At 47.9% G+C, this 20,464-nt stretch overlaps 8 protein-coding genes across 8 annotated transcripts; 2 read left to right on the top strand and 6 right to left on the bottom strand.

Moving 5' to 3' along the window:
• Positions 1–355: 355 nt before the first annotated feature.
• I303_101201 (uncharacterized protein) lies at positions 356–3,992 on the bottom strand (the record flags this gene model as incomplete). Its single annotated transcript, XM_018404568.1, has 9 exons — positions 356–517; positions 672–968; positions 1,073–1,489; positions 1,566–1,685; positions 1,743–2,136; positions 2,191–2,336; positions 2,399–3,257; positions 3,339–3,545; positions 3,709–3,992. The coding sequence occupies 9 exons, from the start codon at positions 3,990–3,992 to the stop codon at positions 356–358; spliced, it is 2,886 nt and encodes a 961-aa protein (XP_018267222.1).
• A 720-nt stretch (positions 3,993–4,712) lies between these two features.
• I303_101200 (uncharacterized protein) lies at positions 4,713–7,191 on the top strand (the record flags this gene model as incomplete). The annotated part of the gene is made up of 8 exons (XM_018404567.1): positions 4,713–4,821; positions 4,926–5,273; positions 5,357–5,525; positions 5,594–5,695; positions 5,753–5,948; positions 6,033–6,164; positions 6,225–6,309; positions 6,398–7,191. The coding sequence occupies 8 exons, from the start codon at positions 4,713–4,715 to the stop codon at positions 7,189–7,191; spliced, it is 1,935 nt and encodes a 644-aa protein (XP_018267221.1).
• Positions 7,192–7,598: 407 nt separating this feature from the next.
• On the bottom strand, positions 7,599–9,472 carry I303_101199 (uncharacterized protein; the record flags this gene model as incomplete). The annotated part of the gene is made up of 3 exons (XM_018404566.1): positions 7,599–9,029; positions 9,099–9,262; positions 9,361–9,472. 3 exons carry the CDS (start codon positions 9,470–9,472, stop codon positions 7,599–7,601), a joined length of 1,707 nt encoding a protein of 568 aa, XP_018267220.1.
• Positions 9,473–9,793: 321 nt separating this feature from the next.
• On the top strand, positions 9,794–11,485 carry I303_101198 (uncharacterized protein; the record flags this gene model as incomplete). Its single annotated transcript, XM_018404565.2, has 4 exons — positions 9,794–9,986; positions 10,170–10,402; positions 10,572–11,315; positions 11,429–11,485. 4 exons carry the CDS (start codon positions 9,794–9,796, stop codon positions 11,483–11,485), a joined length of 1,227 nt encoding a protein of 408 aa, XP_018267219.2.
• A 179-nt stretch (positions 11,486–11,664) lies between these two features.
• On the bottom strand, positions 11,665–12,508 carry I303_101197 (uncharacterized protein; the record flags this gene model as incomplete). The annotated part of the gene is made up of 2 exons (XM_018404564.1): positions 11,665–11,840; positions 12,028–12,508. The coding sequence occupies 2 exons, from the start codon at positions 12,506–12,508 to the stop codon at positions 11,665–11,667; spliced, it is 657 nt and encodes a 218-aa protein (XP_018267218.1).
• An 822-nt stretch (positions 12,509–13,330) lies between these two features.
• I303_101196 (uncharacterized protein) lies at positions 13,331–14,050 on the bottom strand (the record flags this gene model as incomplete). Its single annotated transcript, XM_018404563.1, has 2 exons — positions 13,331–13,729; positions 13,910–14,050. The coding sequence occupies 2 exons, from the start codon at positions 14,048–14,050 to the stop codon at positions 13,331–13,333; spliced, it is 540 nt and encodes a 179-aa protein (XP_018267217.1).
• A 739-nt stretch (positions 14,051–14,789) lies between these two features.
• Positions 14,790–16,541, bottom strand: I303_101195 (uncharacterized protein; the record flags this gene model as incomplete). Its single annotated transcript, XM_018404562.1, has 2 exons — positions 14,790–15,328; positions 15,512–16,541. The coding sequence occupies 2 exons, from the start codon at positions 16,539–16,541 to the stop codon at positions 14,790–14,792; spliced, it is 1,569 nt and encodes a 522-aa protein (XP_018267216.1).
• Positions 16,542–17,143: 602 nt separating this feature from the next.
• Positions 17,144–20,362, bottom strand: I303_101194 (uncharacterized protein; the record flags this gene model as incomplete). Its single annotated transcript, XM_018404561.1, has 4 exons — positions 17,144–19,096; positions 19,170–19,291; positions 19,347–19,368; positions 19,433–20,362. 4 exons carry the CDS (start codon positions 20,360–20,362, stop codon positions 17,144–17,146), a joined length of 3,027 nt encoding a protein of 1,008 aa, XP_018267215.1.
• Positions 20,363–20,464: the final 102 nt, after the last annotated feature.

Below are 20,464 nucleotides of genomic sequence, written 5' to 3'. Positions count from 1 at the left end.
AATACAGTAACGCAAAATGTCACATACAACGAAGAATGTATATATGCGCAGCATGCTCCCTGTTATAGGCGTTCCGTGGGACTGATTACGTGTAATCGAACGACAGACGCCATAACAGATAATCATTATGATCAAGGGCTGATGACGATGGTCTCTTGCGAGTTGCGAGAGATTGCGATCTCAGGCGTGGCATAAATATACGAGTGTATGGGGAAAATACTGTACTTGTATGCCAAAATTCCATAGTTCATATAACCAAGTAGTATTTTCTTTCTATACAAAAGGACTACAGACCACTTACAAGTCGCCTGTCCACCCCCACGAACACGGAGCACAATAGGAGTAGGTATGGGATCTACCTGCTTATGCCCATCTTCAAGCATCCTCCAACCACATCGACGCTCTCCCAATCCACCTTTTTCTTATCTTCTTCTGCCCCCTCCGTTTCTGCCGTCGTATCGGCCTCGGCAGCTTGGCATTGTCTACCTTGAATGTAATGCAGGGTATTTCGGAAGTGCTAGACATCCACACACGAGATCAGCTTCAATCCGCTCCAATCTGAAAGGTTTTTTCCCGTTTGATCCAAGCAAGAACATTTTTTCCACTCGAGATGATTTCTCGGTTTTTGCAGAGCCGAATAAAACGACCTCATTCAGAAATCGTAGACTCACCTTGACTATCATCTCACCCTCTCCTACGCCTTCTACCAGACCCCCCGCCCCAACAGAAGAAGGATGCACATCACCCGATCCGTTGGTCACACTATCGATATTACTGGTGATCAGCTCGACGAGCGAGTTGACGTATTTCGGCGTGACGGCTTCGACGCCTTGTTCGAAGTAATAGATATATCGATCGAGCGCATCGACGTAGAGTTGGACCGAGGTCAATTCGTCAATGCATGACGAGGCAATCCGAAGGGATTTTTGTAGGCATTCCAATACCCTCTTGCCATCTCTGAAGGGGGTCTGCACCAAATTGAGATCAGCTTTAGCTTGTCGTGACTCCGGATCTTGTCGTGACTCGGATTTTTGCCATCGATTTCAGAACATTGATCGTAACAGCCGCTCACCTTCTCATCCTTATCTCTTCCAGGTACATCACCCTGCCACCACATATGACTAGCATACAGAACCGCCGTCGCCTGATGACTCTTCTTCAGCAGCTTGCTTCCGTGCAATGCAGCTTTGGTGATCAGCGTATCGTAGTTGTCCGTACCGAATGATCGAGTAGTCTGCAAGGCAGATATGATACCGGTTATAGCTTGCAATTGAGCTCTTGATTCCGAGATTGATTCTTCGTAGATCACAAACGCTTGAACGAAGAACTCGTATGTCAATTCTTCCAATTTACAATCATCCGATATTTGCGCTGCTAGCAGGAACAACCGCAAGCATGTTTCAGGCGCTTCAACTTTGTGGTATAGGATCGAGATTAGTTGATGGATGAATTTGAATAGAGATGATAATCTTGTCTCCCAGTCGTTCTCCTAGTAGACAAGCCCCAAAAATTCAGCCAAAGTACCGTAAGACGACCCGAACGAGGCAGAAGGCTTTCACACTCACAACATGTTCACGTTGCTTGAATCTCCTAGCGAGTTGTATACCACTAGCGATCAAAGGTGGGAAAGTGAATCGTATCCTTTCGCCACCTTCCGAGAAATGCTTTCGAGCAGTTTGCAATAACTATCCGACGGATTCCGTGATCAACATATGCTCAAGTATTAGTAAAGCTCTGCTCACCTCGAATTGCGTTGCTAGATCATCCGACTTGAACAAATGGACCATCCTAGCTACCCAGCCCTGTTCTTCTGCCAATTCCCTCAGATCGACTTGTTGTACCCTTCGATTCGGCGCACCGCCGCCAATCGTCGAATCCTTCTGATCTTTGACCAGCACCGCACATAGACCTAACACACCGCTGACGTCCTCGGACGTATCGATTAGGGTATTGTTCTTCAAGACAGAGGACACGACGGCTTGACCGATCGATAGCCTGGTCGAATATGGTTGGACGGACAGTAAAGGTATATAAGATGGAATTGCGAGTAGAGTCAGGATGGAGAGGTACGATGTGATTGGGGCAAGAAGGAGAGCGAGGAGGTTCGCGGTCGTTTGAGGCGAGTGAAGATCAGGGCTGGAAAATTGATAGATCAGTAACCGAGCAGACTCAGAGATGCTTCAAGCTCACTTTTGAGCATACTCGACGACTTTACCATGAGCAAACGATAGGATCTGGTCGACATATTCGAGTCTGTCTGGATAACAGCTCAAAGATAGGTTGATGAGCGATACGCAGAGAGCGGTGACATCCATGATAGGCAGATCAGGTCGAGCCTGTATACATTTACAGCTCAGCCGTGTCAGCCAAAATGTCAGAGCGCGGGTCCCGGACTTACCTTGATGAGCTCAACGACTTGTTGCCAGAACACTTCAAATAGCTTGACATCCTCCGGAATACCTCTGAACTTTTTGACGCCTTCTTCTTTGGGCTTTTCCTCTGAGACACCATCCTTCTTCTCGTCCGCATTTGGCTTGGGCGAAGAGGTGGATGCTTCGCCATTACCGTTCTCCTTGGTCGGACTCGTGACTTTCGAAGAGGTCCCCGCGATATTATCCTCTGCAGGTTTAGGCGAAGTGGTAGTTGAGTTAGCGTTCGCCCACTCATCAGCTTCAGCAGGTTTAGGCGTTGGTGGTTTGGGCGATTGAGGGTTCTTCTCCGCTGAATCAACTTTTTTCCCTTTTCCTCTTGAATCCTTGATCTTCTCCGCTAATCGTCTGGCAGCTTCTTCTTCCCCTTTCTTCTTTTCTTCTGGATCTTCATTTTCCGCTTCTCGTGCCGCGTAAGCTGCCAGCCGGTCTATGAGAGCAATGACGATGGACTTGATGTTCACTCTGGGGTGTAGCTGAGCACAAGCTCCGAGGAAGGGCGTGAGTGTATGAAGGTGGAAATCGTCGGTGAAAACTTGAATCACCACCTCCATCAGGTATTCTTGAGCGATGACGTCTCGACAATTGACGACTTGTTCCAAGACGGAGGGTAGGATAATGTTCCTGTACATGTCCAAGTCTACTCCTTCCAGTTGTGACAATCTGACTAAATTCGTTCCTACAAGGATTCGAAGGTCCCGCCTTTCGAATTCCCGCTTCTCTCTTTCTCGTGAGTGTCCTTGATGTTGAAGCCTGACCCATAGCTTATTCATCTCTATGAAATTAGTCAAGACGAATCCGATTGAATCCTGAAGGTTACCACTGGGACTGTGATGGGCGAAGCGGAAACAGCTTATCAGCCGTGTAATCCGTCGAAGAAGGAAGTACTCAGAGGGTATACCAGCTCACCCTTCACTAGTTCCGACAGGCAAGAAATCCCTCGTTTGACCAGACAGGTAATGCCGCAAGAATAGACCTCTGGTCGGATGCTGGACACCCCTTGACATCTCTAGCATATCTTTCATAATCTCCTTGACTGGCGCATCGGGAATAGACATGTATACTGATCCGACGGTAATCATCAGGTAGAGTCGAGGAACGATATTTCCGGCATATCTAAGAAGGGAAGTATACGGTCAGCGTGTCTTCGTGACATCTTCAAGGGAACTAGGGTGAGAAAAGATACACGGATTGGGCTTGGAGAGATTTGACGTGAAGGAATGTAGCTAGCAAGCTCTTCGATTGCGTGTCGAAGGTGGAAGCACAGACGAGGACTCACTGGACTAGCTCATACAAGTCCGCCAAATGATGTTTACCCTCCTGATGAGCCTCGTATAGGTAATTACTAAGATACCTCAGACTGTCGAACACGCTCATATAGAGCTCGTAGTATTGCTTGGGCGATAAGCTTGAAGTCCTCAATTCGGCTAACATCGATGAAGCAGCTTTGAGAGCCTCCATTATCTGATCTTGCTCCAAGCATCTCTTCAGCTGGACCGATTGGACCTTCACGACTCCCAAGACGTCCGTGAGGAGTTTGGCTTCTTCTGCGGCCGCTGCCATGTTGATTGAGCCTTATCGGATCAGGGCGTGGCAGGATGCCAAGAAATGAGAAGTGTCGATAAGCTCCGTCAAAGTCGCTGGTTAGCGGACCTGGATGAATCGGTCTGTGTGAGTAAAGTGATGGACAGATACAATGTGTGCAGTGTTGCGAGCCAATTGCTTGTCAATATGCGTCACTATCACCTCATCGTCGCTCGCTGTCATTAAGGTGTAGTGTCATTGTCCGAGTCCGAGTGCGAGTGCTGTGCGGGGTTCCCACTGAGAAAGGGACACTAAATGGGTGTAGCAGATAGGGAAGTGTATAATCGTATAATTGAGGGATTATTTACTATGACGCCGCCGAGCCCATTGAAAAGATAAAAATACCTCACACTTGACGAGTACTCTCATTCACCGCTCGACGAGTAACCTGCTTTCTATGCTCTGTCAATCTCTGTAAATGCATTTCCTTCCTTCCTGATCATTCGTTTAAGCATATCAGGTAGAGACTGGCCATCCAAGTTACAGAGACTCCTTAGTCCGCACGGCAGATTCTGCAGACACAGCTCAATCCGAGGAAGACTCTTCATCCACCCATGGCACACCAAGGCCCCATCACCACCTGTTCACCTCACCCCTCCTACTCGTCCTGCTTTTTCTTCGCAGGAGTAGAATAATATAAGCTAGGCGTCTTCAACGACGTCAGTTTCCTGATCCACTAGATATAGATAAATAATCGAGATGGTATCGCTCGATGTGACTGAGACTTCCAAGGCCCTGGCCGTAGCAGGGGGCTACGTCAGTATCTTCGGGATAGTCAGTTACTTCATAAAAGAAAAGCTTTTCATGTGTGAGTCACTTGGCGTGGAGCTGCCTCTATGTTCTATCTGATTCCACCTCAAGCTCCCCCGCGAGACTTCAGGCTGATGAAATGCTTTGTATTGTCGAGGGTAGCCGAGGCTCTGATAGCGATGTTAGTAGGAATCATCACCGGACCAATAGCTCTGAAATGGTTCGACCCCAACACATGGTCGATGGACCAATATTACCTTACCCATCAGATCACACGAGTTGTTATTGCCATTCAAGTGCTGTTCACCGGTATAGCCCTTCCAGCCAAATTCTTGAAGAAAGAATGGTTATCCCTTGCAACTCTTCTCGGACCGATCATGACTACCGCATGGTTCATCTCCAGCCTGTTAATCTGGGGCCTAATACCCGGATTGACCTTCCTCGAAAGTCTTGTCATTGGAGCATGCGTGACCCCGACTGATCCTGTGCTCAGTAATGCTATTTGTAAAGGTAAATTCGTCTCGTTCCATTCGTCCCAAGATACATCTTATGCTCTCCGGAATGTGGGAACTAATACGGCAATACTCAATCAGGTCGATTCGCCGAGAAACATGTTCCATTACACGTACGAAATATCATAGTAGCAGAAGCAGGTGCGAACGATGGACTAGGCTTCCCCTTCCTCTTCATGGGGCTGTACTTGATACTCATAGACGAGCCCACGCACCCCGTACACAATATAGGAGGGGCTATCGGCGAATGGTAAGTGTACCGATCTGATCATGCGGTAATTCAGAGCCATCGCTGAAGTCATTCCGATCGTTGAGTAGGTTCTACAACATCGTTTTCTACCAGGTCATGCTAGCCTGTATAATCGGGACTGGAGTTGGATTTTTGGCTAGATGCGTGCTGAAATTCGCTAAGACGAGACAGTGAGTCTATCTCTTTCAGGCCTTGACAATACACCGACAGCTGATCGATTGATGCAGATTAATTGACCACGAGTCCTTCTTGTCGTTCGGAGTCGCCCTCACTTTCTTCACTTTGGGATGGGTCGGCATAATAGGTTCAGACGATATTCTATGCTGTTTCGTCGTTGGCAATTCATTCACTTGGGATGATTGGTTTAGACTGGAAACGGAAGATCACGGATTCCAGGATGTCATCGATCAGTTGTTGAATAGCGTAAGTCACCAAACTCGTGCTATATCTGCTATTCTGCATATCATGTATGGAACACAGCTGATATCGCTTATTGATGGTTGTTAGGCTATCTTCCTATATGTTGGGGCTATCTTACCATGGGCCGATTTCGGTCGATTCGGGATAACTCCTTGGAGATTGGTAGTTCTAGGTATTCTGATCATGCTGTGCAGAAGATTACCTTGGGTTTGGGCACTTGTGAGGCAAACGATCTTTTTCTATCATAAGCATTACTCTAACACCCGGGTACCTGTTCAGTCCCGATGGATACCGGCTCTGCGAACAACCAGAGAAAGTGTCTTTGCCGGATTCTTCGGGCCTATCGGAGTCGGAGCGATATTCTGTGCGTGCGGCTACCTAATCACTTCCTTTTTCTGTTTTCTGTCTTGTCAGATGAGCTGATTATCTGAATTGTCATCTGCTCGATTCAGATGTCCAAGTGGCTCTAGAGGTAATTCCTGAAGATGGAACTCGTGAACAACTACGACAGGTCATCCTACCCGTCGTGTACTTCTTAGTATTGACCAGTGTCTTGGTTCACGGTGTGACTATACCTATTGGAAAGGGATTCCAGATGGCTCGAACGATGACGATCAGCAGATCATCGACGGGTGTCACTAATCAGAGTCAAAATAACTTGGTCTCTAGATTGCCTCCTCCAGTCAGCTTACCTTCCACGCCAGCCCAAACGATGACCATGACATCGACCTCAGACAACACTTTCAGCCTTTCCAAGAAGGGTGAGAATGGAATGACGAACGATAAACCGCTCGCCAATGGTGATGCTCAATCAGGCAATGGAGATAACAATTACGGCAACAATAATAATGATAGAATCAGATTCATGGAAGATCCAATACAACGCCAGCCGACTCCAGGGGACCAATCTAGATGCAACAGCAAGCTTAATGCAGAGGACGATGGAGAAAGACCGAAGATATCTGGGATATTATCGTATCCAGCCTCAAGGAGGAACTCGCTAGAAAACCGAAGTGGAAGTCGAAGTAGGAGTAGAGATGGATCAGGAGATCACCGGGATACTGAGAATGCTGGAATGGAAATGGAATGTACGGGCAACGGATCGAGAGTGTGGGTCGAAGGTGATGATATAGTCGAAGAGAGTAGAGATGGGGAACAAGTCAGAGTGATTCATCGTCACCATGATGATCACCACCACCACTTCAATCATCAACAGCCGCAGCAGCAGCATCAGGAGCAGCAATAGCAGCTATCCTTGATTTCGTCCCATCAATCCAGATAGAATTGTGATTTAGGGATCTGCATTTCCGGTGGCCAGAAGCAGGAGGAGGCAGCTTACGCGATTCACATATTGTATTGCCGCTTGTCCTCGAATGACGTATGGCGCCATGACAAGCATGACATGATAACAGATGCATCGTATTTCGTATATCGTATATGGATGATGCATATTAGCGCACTTTACAACGTTGAGCTATCGAGAAAAGGGGAAACACAATCTCCGTTACACTTCTGCAGCGTGTCAAAGCCAGCAACGTTAGATCCTAGTGACCGATCATCTTCGAGCTTGACCTCCATCTCCCATCCTCGATTCCGCACAATACCGATAACGATACTCTATACTTGCTAAACCTTGAGTATATCTATAGATGATTATATCCTACCCTCCGAGGGATTGGGACCCCTACTAAAGTCCAAGGAGGCCGAACCACTCTGAGACGAATTAGCTCGTCTCATCACGGAACCCATCATGACCCCTTCTTTCGGCAGTGGAAGTGATATCGTCGTCGGTAGCGGTGGCGGTGCAGGTATTACACTTTCACTTCCGTGAGGCTCACTTGGTAATGCCGTATGAGCATCGGACGCAGGTGCAGGTGCGTGTGTAGGTATTGATGGTGACCTATCATTTGTTGGCCGATTTTGGGTCTGAGTCTGGTTCTCGTTCGCTGCCCCGGTGGCGGAGACCAAACGAGGTGAGGGTGTCGGCCGACTTAACACCGTTTGGGGATTGGCAATATTTTCTTCTTCGGGTCGAGGGGATCTTTGCGATTGCGCTTGAGGTATATCGGGCCTGAAGTTGAGATTGTGGTTGTAATTGCTATCGGGTTTCAGATTCTGTTGCTGTAGTTGATGTGAACCCGAGTAAGAGATCGAGCTGGAAGAATCTAATCTTGACATTGGTAGACTGCTCGATCGTTCACCTAATTCTCTGCCACTCAACGGGAGTTGCTGCTGTTGCTGCTGCTGCTGCTGCCGTCGTTGCTGCTGTTGCTGTTGCTGCTGCTGGAGCCTGAGTTGATCGACACTTTGTTGGTACTGTATCTGATCTTGAGTTTGAGGAATTTGATTCATGTAGTACCCAGATTGACTGTTACTCCCATAGCTCCCACTTCCCGCATTACTATCATTCGCTGAACTGGTCAAACTAGAAGACCTGATTCGATTCTCCCTCGGATTCGATAACCATACCGATGCTGATGCTGATGCTGGATATCCCTGTTGATCTTGCTGCGGCCTTATAGGAATCGGTGCGGGTGTCGTCGTCATAGTCGTCGCCGCCGTTGTTGATGATTTCTTATTTCGTCTTTCCGTATACAGCTCCTTCGTTATAACTTGGATCTCATTCAACACCGAGATATCATAGGCGAAATCCATAGCTGTGAAACCCTCGAAATTCCGTATCGTATAATTACACCCGTTCTCCAATAACACCCTGATCGTCTCCGAGTGACCGAAAGCCGACGCATAATGCAACGGGGTATTACCTTGCAGATCCACCAAGTTCAGGTCCGCCCCGCCCATCTCATATAAGAGGTTGATGAAGTTATGATTCCCGCATTGAGAAGCTACGTGTAACGAGGTCTTCCCGCCGGAATTGGACCAGTCAAGCAAGAATGGGAATAAGGTGTAATACGTCTCGGCCATGCGTAGGCTGATGAACGATTGTTCCTCATATGTCCGACTCTTGAGCGCTGGACCGAGACTTGCAGGTGTGTGAGCAGATGTCAGGAGATGATTGAATGGCGAGAGTGAAAGCGAAGGTATGGAGGCCAGTAAATGCAGAATAGTGTTGTTGTCCCCGTCCTTCATAGAGCGATCAACAGGTAATTTGAAATCAACCGCTGCGCCTTGGTATACCATGGAGATACTCACCCTAGATAGCTCTTGATCGTCATGTCCATAATCCAACAAAAGCCATTCGAATACCTCTAGACTCCCTTCCATCGCTGCCCAGCTCAAACTGGTCAGTCGGTTCTTATCGGTATTTCGCAGGTCTGTCTTGTGCTGCAATCTCGCAAGAAGCGATACATTGTTATCTATCGTACTTTTCCCGTCAGCATCTCTGCTCATCCGAATATGTAGGCTTTTGATTGCTCAATAATTCGAGCCTTTACAAGTCGAGGGATGCACTCACCTCGTACAGCTTGGCGGACCCGAGCTGAGGGATTCCGAATCACGTTCAAGCTCGGTGTAGGCACTATGATGTGCGACGAAGTTGCCAACGGCTGACTGAGACTGTGCACCATCTTTCCTTGGATTGGCACTCGCAGGATGTCCTCCCGCTGAGCTGCCAAGCTCACAAAGATAGGGAGCTAATATATGAGAAAGTAGACAGAGTAGACTAGTTGAACATTGTCATGTCATACCGCGTGGTGGGATTCCGGTAAACAGGACTCACCTCGTGCCGACGATCAAAAACCATAAAGTTGATGAAAGGTTGTCCTTTCCTCTCACCGTTATCATATCATTCTATCGCCATTATCAGACACAAAGACACAGATTATCTGAGCGCTCGAGCTGCAGAGCGAGGACCAGACTCCGTTGTCGCAAGAGAAGATCATACGACAATGTCATCGATGCCCCCGAGGCCTAAACCATGGGAATCTCAAACTCAAAATCACATCAACGCCGAAGCTGGCCCTTCTTCCAAGCCTGCTGTGTCATCAACATCGACATCAGCGTTCGATAGTGCTTTACAAGCTGCAGGGAGTAATACGGCGCCGCAATTACCTGATAGACCCAGTGATCTAGGCGGCAGTAGTAAGTAAGACTCGAAATTTCTAAATGTCGTGGTCAAAATGATTTTGAGCTATACTTTTGACACGACTTTTTGATCCCTCACAAACGATATTTGCTTCTTTAGTTTGAGATCAGATGAACCGAGTGTGACTTGAATGAAACGGGACGAATAGCATAGCTGACTGGCACCTGTAAATTTTGCAGGTCTGACGACTCAACCTTACCAGTCTCGATATAATAGCTCGTACGGGATGTCACCGTACGGCGGCATGGGCAGTTTGGGCGGAATGGGTGGAGTCGGTGGATATGGAGGATATGGTGGATACAGTGGGTATGGAGGATACGGAGGGATGAGTAGGTTCGGGGGAGGTGGATATGGTATGGGCGGATATGGGATGGGTGGGTACGGTGTAGGCGGGATGGGTGGACCAGGCGAGGTGAGTTGAAAGCAGGGTTTCATCTCCGTCTCATCCCAGACTACTCGGGATCGCGTGAATGGAACTACCTTCGTGAATCGTGATTGAGTTGATCTCGGGCTGTGTTCACTCAGCTGGAACAAAGGACAAAGCTCGAGAGATGCTCATCATCATATCTTCTCTTACACAGGGCTATCCTACACTCACATCATCATTACAAGCCTCGACCGCACCAGCATTCGCCGTCCTCGAATCACTCGTCACGGCATTCACCTCCCTGGCCCAACTGATCGAGTCGACATACATGGCTACGCACTCATCTTTCTTCGCCATGGTCGGGGTCGCCGACCAGCTCGGATCGCTCAAAACGTACCTCGGTCAGGTGTTAGGCGTATTCTCCATACTCAGATTAGGAAAGAGGCTTATAGCTTGGTTGAAAGGCAAGAAATCGAGAGGCACAAATGCTGCTTTAGGCATAAGTGGCTGGGCAAACGAATGGTCAAATGCTGCTTCAGCTGCTGGTGACTTAACAGGAGGTGGAGGAGGGGCAGAGGGAGGGAGACCATCGATAAAACCTTTGATCCTCTTCTTGTTGTCGGCAGTGGGATTACCTTATCTGATGACTAGACTGGTGAAGATTCTCATCGCTTCTCAACAACAACAATTACAACAACAACAGCAACAGCAGCAGGGAAACTCGGCGATACTGGATAGTAATGGGAATCTGGATCCGAGTAAATTGGAGTTTGCAAGAGCCAAGTGGGATTTCAAGGGACAGGAAGAATGGGAGTTGAGCTTGAACAGAGACGAGATCGTCGCTGTCATTGAGAAACGTCCGCCGAATCCGAACGCGAAGAATGGGCAAGAATCGGATGTAGGTTGGTGGAGAGGTAGAACTAGAGATGGTAGGATTGGATGGTTTCCCGGTAATTATGTGAGTTGAACATTCGGATGATGTCTGCTCGACGAGTCGGGTGATGAGAGTCGTTAGATGCGTCTTGGAGAAAAGCTAACTCAAGGCTCTGGAATTTTTTTGGTCTCAATCAGGTCGAGGTGATCAAGCGTAGGGAACCCAGTTCCTCTTCGTCGAAACCGACAGTCTGACGGGATGACTTCATTCTCGACTTGCTTTTCGAGACTCTGTACAAGCAGATCTCATCTCGATGCCCGTGTTGTAATTGTGACAGGCCAACAATTAACGAGTCGCGCAAAACGCTATAATGCATGTCACTCTATCACTCTATCACGATACACCACAATTCAATCTGTGTGATCAGGTCCTATCAGAAGCCCAATCCTGCTAAGAGATCAACATCGTACGCCCTTATCTGAGCTTTCAGAGCTTGTATATCCCATGATCTCCTACAAACAGGACAAGCCGTATCCCCTCTTCGCCTTCCCTCTTCTTCTCGACCAGTTGTGGAAGTCACGTATTGTATCACACAGGTGAGGCAGAATACTACATTGGCTAATAGTCAGCTCAATCGAGAGTATCAATAGTACTAGCAATGACACCGGTGTTCTCATCGACATCGACATCGACAGGAATAGTGAGGTAGGCTGGCACCATGTCCATGTCCGGAGGACTAGCAGAACGACGAAAAACGAGACCTCAGAACCTAAAATGGAAACCAGAGACAACTCACAAGCACCACAATTCCTCTGCTCACAAGTCCACAAAGACAACCCACCACCTATCCCTCCCTTCCCCTGTTCCTCCGCTCGTCTCAATACCTCAGGGATCTCCTCGGAGCATATCACACATTCAAACGGTACTGAATCTTCCCTCTGTCGCGCACCTCCTCCCTTGCCTTCTCCTTCTTGCCCTTGTGCTTCTTCCTCGGCCTCGTCTTGAAGTATGCCCGCATTTTCCAGGCGTCTTTTCTTCCTCTTCCTTAGGGTTTTCTTAGCGTTACGGACCTCCATCTCCCTTTGTTTCTTGTACTCCGATTCTATCGGTATGGCTTTATCGATCCTTCGGATGGCTTTTCTCTTCGCTTGGCGTATAGGTCTAGCTGAGACTGCAAGAGGAGGTGAAGGTGACGGTGAAGGTGATGGTGATGGTGATGGTGAGGGTGAACGCGACGGTGCCCGTGAGATGTCGATCTCGCTCTCGCTCTCGCTCATTCTGATTTTGTTGGGGAGAATGCCTCTTGGTATCTCAATCAATTTTGACTGTAGTGAATAAGCAAGACATGAGCGTCTCAGAATGGCAGCCAACAATCGGGTCGAGATTAGAGGCAAGAGGTCGGATTCATCACATGTTTGGTCAATTGGCTTGTACTGTAGTAGAATCGAGTTGAATTGTTTGAAGAATGTCGGACCGGATTCCAGTATTGTGATCAGGTGCCTTTAGTCTGGTATCGCTCAAAATTAGTTGAGAAAGCGAAGTGAATGACACAGATAAGATGGATTGATAGGATATTGTATCGTACTGTACAGTACAGCGATTTCTGGCTTGAGCTTTGACTTTGACTTTGATTTTATTCTAATGCTCTCATTATCTGATTGTCGTTAACTATGAGTGTACTAATTTAGTCGTACTTGGTGTCGGATCCCCAAGTTGAGCAAGCAATGGGTGTAATCTGATTCTCGATATCTAACTTCCACCCTACTGCATACGCATACAACATACTTCTTACTCTTTACAAGCAACAACAATTTCTCGCTCTCAATTCGCAACATCCTTCTCAATCATGTCCAATCTTTACTCCATCTCCATCTCCATCTCCATCTCCCAGATCAAGTCTTCGCGATCACCGCTCCTTGTAGTCCACTTATCGTGTAATGACGGGACTGCCTAAGTCGCAAGCATCAATTAGGATCACTCAACATATCATCGCTCTCTGAATGACTTCCATATCCTCTGGCGGTTGGCTAATACTCACCACTTTCCAAATCCTTGTCAATCACACAGTGCTTCATCGCTGAGCCACCTCAGATCTCATTTCATTTCCAATACTCCATCCCATGAGCCTGAGTGACCCCTTGGACAGGCTTCAACCACTTCGCCCGACTATCCACGAACTGCTCCACTTCAGGCTTGAGCAGCGTATCATGCAATCTCAAATCATCCACCGCTCCCACCCTCACATAATTCAGTGTCGGCGTACCAGAACTAATTCGATTTAAGAGGGACCCGCAATTCGGACAAAAGTAATTGGTCATTGTATTTCCCTCTACGATAGTCTTCGACTGGGCGTACGTCTTGACTTTGTCGGCGCCCCGGATGTATCGGAGGTCGTCGGAATGCACGGTGAAGTTGGTAGCGAACATTGAGGCTGATACTTTCCGACAGTCTGTGCAATGGCATACGAAGGTGCCTTTGATGCCTTCTTTGGTGACTGGCTAAGTATACCAATAGTATCAGCGACTTTCTGTTTGTAGGCTAACATATTCTAAGTCACGGGTCTGATTGTCTATTGTTTGTTGGTGAAGCAGGAGCAGAAGTAGGAAAGAGCTCGAGGCAGAGAGCTCACACGATGCATCATACTCAGACTCAATAGTACAATCGAATCCAAAACTCACAAAGGCAAGCTGGATATCCCCGCAGAAACACGTCGCAGTGGCTTCTTTCCCATCATTATACCCATCCTTCGATCCTCCGCCAAGGGGAATCCAGGGCTGTGTTCCTTCAGGTCGAGCCGCGTAGTTGGTCTTGTCAGTCATCGTGGTCGCTGGCTGCTCCTACCTTTTTGCTTTTATGCGTTCCTGCCCGAGTTAAATTCTTTGTTGTGGTCGTTATAGATTGATACACCAAGATGGTTAATCAATTTCGAGTGACTATCATCTATTTATACCTTTTCAGTGAATTGGACATCTTGTCTGCTTGATCAGCAGGCTCCATCGTTCCCCAACCATAGTCATGCGGATATCGATTTGATGTTTAGCCGGCTGAACGGCGATTCGTACGGCTGTACCATCATAGCTATGACTAATGACCTTGAGAATAGTTGTAAAGCGGGGAATGATAAAGAACTAACACCTCCCGGCTAAACTGATGATCTCCAGCTTCTTCGCAACCTCCACACATTCTTCGGGGTGGGTATGTTGTTCCATCGGTTCCATAGATCATTCCAGGGATCCTGCCTGCAATTACTGATCTAATATGCTGAGTTATTCTTCGTCGAGTGGGATTGTCATTTGTCATGAACTACCATACATAGTGTGTTATACCATTATCAATCTCACATCTGCTGAGAATCGAAACTGAACAAATACTACAAAGGGGTTTCTCGCCCTCAGGCTTGCTCGTTCGTCTAGCACTTCTCTCGCCGGGATGTACCCCTGAAAGGCCATATTCACGTTCTACCATGTCTCCTACGTCTTGACTCTTGTCTCAGTTGTCTCAAGCTTACTAATGCCTACACAGATAAGAAATCTGAATCTTCTCGGCACCGATTCACACCTACAGACCCATCATTCGATTCTCATTCGGGTTCATCGCCAGTCCGTTATTATTGATGTCGACCGTCTGTCCACCGGCGAGGTTCAGGCGAAGTACTCGAGGTGCGAATCCAGTGTGTACAGGGGCCAAAGCGGCATCCGATCTCCTCAATGTTGTCCCAAACCCACCGGAGGGCAGCGTGCCAGAGGAAGCGGTGTAAGGAAATCCGAATCCCATCGGCGGTTGGGCCACCATCCCGAATACATCGTTCACTTGCGCGCTGAGACTTGGTATTCTTAGATTCTGAGGATAGTTCGTAACCCGTGTAGCTGATGTGCCGGTATTCACGATTGCACTTGCATTGGGCATCGGAATCTGAGAGGTTTTGACATCGCTAGTTTTGAACTTGATCGGATCGCACGCTTCAGCTTGTTCTCGGATGATCTTTGTATCCCATTCTCTCGTACAAGCTGGACAAGTAGGTTTCTCGCCATTCGTTTTTGATTTCAACGTGGATTCCGAACGGTCGATACATGCGATAGCGCATTCGATGCAGTATACTAAAACGATATGGAATGGACAATCGAATCAATCAGCATCGATGATCTATCGAATGGACTGTGGCATTGCGCATTCCAGTATGGCTTAACACCCACCGTCACTCTCGACGAGCTCAAGTGGGTTGATCAAGAGGAGAAACGATGAACGAAGGATGAAAAACGAAAAAGGAAGACGATACTCACAAACGCCGCAGCCAGCCAATTCACACGAATATAACCCCAGTCCACCGCCTATCCCGCCCTTGCCTTGCGATTCAGCTTTAGAAAGTATGCTAGCTAATTCCTCCGAGCAAATCACACATTCAGCTTCGAACTCGATCCCCGTATTCGATTTCATTGTCATCGGCGGTGCGAGCGAGGGAGAATTGAGCGATGCCTTCGCTTTAGGGGCTGGTCCGCCGGTAGACATCGTAGCTGACGTCGACGAAATTTTGGCAGGTGATCGAAGAGGCCGAGGACCCCCAGAAAAAGGGGAGATTGGAAGGGCGGCACGAGGATGCTGTTCACCAATGGAAGTTCTCAGGAGTGAGGCGTACGATGTCGTATTGGTTGTACTTGTGCTTCGAGTCGAAATTTGCACTTGAGCAGCTGGGACGCCATTCGTGTTTGCGATTTTATTTGCGGAGGTTTTGGACTTGATGTCGGGTCTGTCTTGATAATTGTGGGATGTAATGACTGATGATGACAAAGTGGGTGGCATGACCTTCGGAGCATGAGTACTTGGACCTTGAGCTCTTCTGTCGGTGGAATTGGAAGGGGAAGAAAGAGGGATGAGGACGATAGGCGTTTTCCTCTGTCTTTTCTTTTCTCGTTTCTTCTGCTCTGGTCCTGGAGTATGGGGAGGAGTCTCGAGGATCTGAATAGAGGAGGAAGTGCTGTCACTGTGATTGATTATAGTGCTAGAGCTCAGCTGACTATTCAATCTGGTTTTAGATCGAGTACATCTTGCCGGGGGATCTTGGTCTTCTGCTTTAGCTATAATAGGAGGGTCTTCAGTATCAGTATCTGTATCTGTGCCGATCTCGGTGAAGTCGATAATCTCGGCGTTGGCGTTGTGCTTTACTCCAAGCGTGCTCGAGGTACTTGTACTTGTACTCAGGGCTAAGATTCCTTGATGATCTGACTGTGTTGACGCCCCGACTTCGCTCACAGCTCCAGTTCGTGGTCGAGGTCGAGGTCGATTCTTCTTTTTGTTTCGAGGTGATCGAGCCATCCCGACACAAGAGTATAATTAGGATTTTAGGATGGTCAGGAAAGGGGAAAGGAGAAGAAGAGAAGGAAGATTTGATGATAATTGGGATATTAGAATGTATCAATTTCAATGAAGACGATTACATACTGTACTTGTTCTTTTTCCTTATCAGCAGCTGATGTGATGTTGAGTGATATTCTACAGTCCAGTCATCTTTCCCTGCGGTGTCAAGTGACTCAGGTGATCTGTGCGGCGATCATGCAATTATTACCAGGGAGGTCTGTGCTTGTCTCACTTCCATCGATAACAATTTCCGATCCTTTCCGCCACATCAGCTCCAATCAATTTCGTACAGCATTGTGTCAACGCCGTATCGTATGCTGAAGAAGGAAATGAGTGAATGGATGAATGGACCGTTGAAATCGTCGATATCGTACTAGTCCTATACTGTTATATCATACATCTAGGTGATACAACTTGTACTCTACTCTACACACAATATTGAGTAGTATGCATTTACAACAAACCCTGTACGAGGGTACAAACAAATGCTTTTTCTATTGTAAACATGATTTCAAAGCGATACTGTATTCTAATTGGTGCTCTCACTGACAAGAATCACTTCACTTCCCTACTTTCGGCTTATTGCCAAACCCATTCGACGTCATTTGTACATTACTCACACCTCTCAACCTCTCCGCATCCCTTTTAAGCCGTTCTAAATCCTCTGGAACAGTCATCAATCCCCTTACATTCGCAGGCAACAACCTAGCAGCCTCATGAGCCCTCATTTTCTTCAAAGCAGGTAGAGGATAAAATTTGGATAAGGCTACTAATTCCAATCTCAAAGAACGCAGTTCGTCTTCCACCGAAACCGATACTGACGGTTTTGCAATTTCACTCGTAGTCGATTTTGGCAGTTCTTTCCCAGTTTCAGATTGCGCGTTTACACTATTGTACATAGCGCTAGACTCCATCTTGGGCGAATCGGGAGCTGCTGATAAAGGCGATGAAGCATTTGATACCGGTTCCGAATCGAGGTCAAGTTTGGCTTTCTTACTCTCCATCACGCTATCTAGACTCATCCCCACCGACATCCCATCTTCTCGTTTCCTCTTCAAACCGACCAAATCGGCATTCAGGTTCCCATCCGATTGCTCCAGCTTGACTTTGACTTTAAGCTTCTCGTTGAGGCGTTGGATCTCTTTACCTACCCACTCTAAGCCCTCGGTGATCCCGTTTCTACCGGCGGTACTGCCTATGCCCTGATGCAGGAAATCGTTCTCCAGTCGAAGAAGTGGCTTGATATCCATCGGATTAGACGGTGAAGTCAGCTCGTCTAACGCAATTTTGGCATACGAGTTCTCCAATAATCCTTTGACGTAATCTGATCTTTCCTCGGTCGGCTTGGACACGTCTGTTAGGATGTCGAGAATGATTTTTCGAGGGGTGGATTTCTCGTATAGTAGTCCATCATGATAATTGTCCAGGACGTATTGATCTAGTGGATAGACTTCCTCTGCTGTATCATTCTTGTGCTCTTCGACTTTGAAATCGCCATGCGCTTCATCTGAAGTACTGCTCGTCGTTTCCGAATGACTTGCACCCGCCATAGCGCCCTGTACGAATCTTTGGATACTGTTCAAGTACGCTTCACCCTTGACATCGCCTCCATTGATCATCTCTCTGATCCAGTCATTCGAATCTCTTCCCAGCGGATGAGAGTTCTCGTATATGTTGTTGAAATGGGCTTTGGCCGATGATTGTAGTTTGGCTTTGTTTCTCGGTCGAGGTCTGATCGGTCGAAGATGTTCACTCAAAATCTCATCTTCACTCTCTGCAAATGATCCAGTCCTCTTTCTGAGAAATTTGATCTCCGCGTCGATCCCTGGCTGTACGCCATACTCGTTGACGTCTCTCTCCTTCTCTACGATCTTGTCTCGCCTAGGAGCATGTGGCATGAATGGGATCGGCGGTTGCCCAGGGACTGTCGTTGGTCCGCTCAAAGTTGAATCGCTCTCATACCACCATCCTTGCTCATTCCTGTGTCTTCTCAATCCTTTCCAGTCAATCACCTTCCCTTGATCAGGTATCTTCCAATTATCAAGCAGGCTTATGATGTCCTCCATTTCAGCTATATCTCTCGTACCGTCAATTTCCCAATGTCTCCATTTTCCATTAAACTTCTCTCTGCTCCTCACTACCCGCTTAGCGTGTACTCTCTTCCCTCCGTTCAAGTTCCACCCGACCGCTAGAGCTTGAAGTGAGTTTGGCGGGAAATCCAACATCTGTTCCGGTATATACGATGTCGGGGCGATCTCTTCCACACGTCTAGAGTTGGCCTCTTCAATTGCGGCTGTTCCTTCCCTGCCTGAGTATACCGAGTATCCGCGTCCGGCGCCATCAAAAGGCGTAGCTGAGTCTCGAGATGGAGAAGGCGAAGGCGTCAAGACGAGAGGTTTGGCTCTCTCGATGTGCTTCATTCCGACGAGAAGGACACGCGCGGCGGCATTGTAGGGGATAGACCCTGGCGGATTGAACTTCTGGGCTGCATCGACCAATAAGTTCAGATCCCTCTGAGTAATGAATGAGCAATCAAACAGCGGAGTCAGCTGGGTATGAACAGAGCGACAAACTGATCAGACTGACCTCGACCTCCTCAATACTGCTGTACTCGCCGTTATCGAGCTTCTTCTGCATGGTACCCATGTCCATCATCTTGTCTTCACCGCCGATGACATCAAGATAGTCCGGGAAAGCGTCGAGATCGACTATAGTGAGACATCATCAGTCACTATCTCTGAGTGTCCACTTGTTATTACGCACCTGGTTCTTCGAACAGAGCATACTGCAATTCGTATGTCAGCTCAAGGTATCGAAGGGTTATATAGGGGTTGACGATGGCCACTCACGTCATCTTTCCTCCTCATCTCTACCAATACCCTGTTTGCAAGTTCTTTCAATGGCCTCTTGATCCTCATCCATCTTCCACCAGTCCTATGTCCGCGGGATTGTGGCGTGTCATCATACCCTTCTCCCAGTGGAGTACCCATAGACACAGATGGCGAGTCGTTGTAAGCAGATGGAGTGAAAGGACCAGCCAGCGGATCAGGTGAGGTGGCTTCGGAGTTGTCGAGACTGTTATCGGCAGTCGGAGTTTCAAAGTCGTTTTGACCTTGATGTTGATCGGAATGCGGTATGGAAGACGTTTTAAAAGGTGTCGAAACGGCTGACTCGGAAAGCAGTCTAGAAGGAATCGCGCTTGGTCTGCCTCTGATACCTGCCTTCTGGTTTCTCGCAGACCCTCGTGTGCCTTTCGTGCTTGTGCGAGGCGTAGACTTCTTCGTGGCACTTCCTCGAGCAAGTTTGGGCTTCGGCGTGGATACGGGTGTCGTCGGAACAGATATTTGGCTGTGAGCCTCAGCTGGGGGCTCTACTTTCACTTCCTTTGTCGGGTTCTGGGGTTGGACGTCAGGAGAGGGAGCAGGCAGGGTGATTTTTGACGGTCCAGCATGATGGTCTGCATTTATCGAGATATCGTCTTGGAGATCCCCATTTGTGACAGACACAGCGTCAACGGGAGTTTCCTTTGATTTGCCATTCTTCTTCGGCCGACTTGGTTCGCCTGTTTCGACCGTTTTTGATGCTATTGCAAGACGGGAATCATCTGGAGGTGGCTGAGATTTTTCTTTACCCTTCTTCGTATGGAGCTTGATAGTCGGCGTAGGTGTAGGTGTTGACGGTCCAGGCGTCGGTGTAGGAGGAGGATTGGATTTGGGTCTGGGTCCAAGTGACAGTTTTAATTTTATAGGTGCTACTTTGGGAGCTTGACCCGAGGTCATAGTGATAGACCAGGTTCACAGATAGGCAAGAGAGAGTACTGATAACCTCTTGCTGCTGAGTGTGGTTGACGAGGCGGACCTGTCGAGTGGAGGTCTGATTTG

Source organism: Kwoniella dejecticola, chromosome 1, assembly GCF_000512565.2.
Source record: "Kwoniella dejecticola CBS 10117 chromosome 1, complete sequence".
Lineage (NCBI taxonomy): Eukaryota > Fungi > Basidiomycota > Tremellomycetes > Tremellales > Cryptococcaceae > Kwoniella > Kwoniella dejecticola.
Note: the sequence above shows the minus strand (reverse complement) of the source record. Positions and strands in the feature narration are given on the sequence as shown.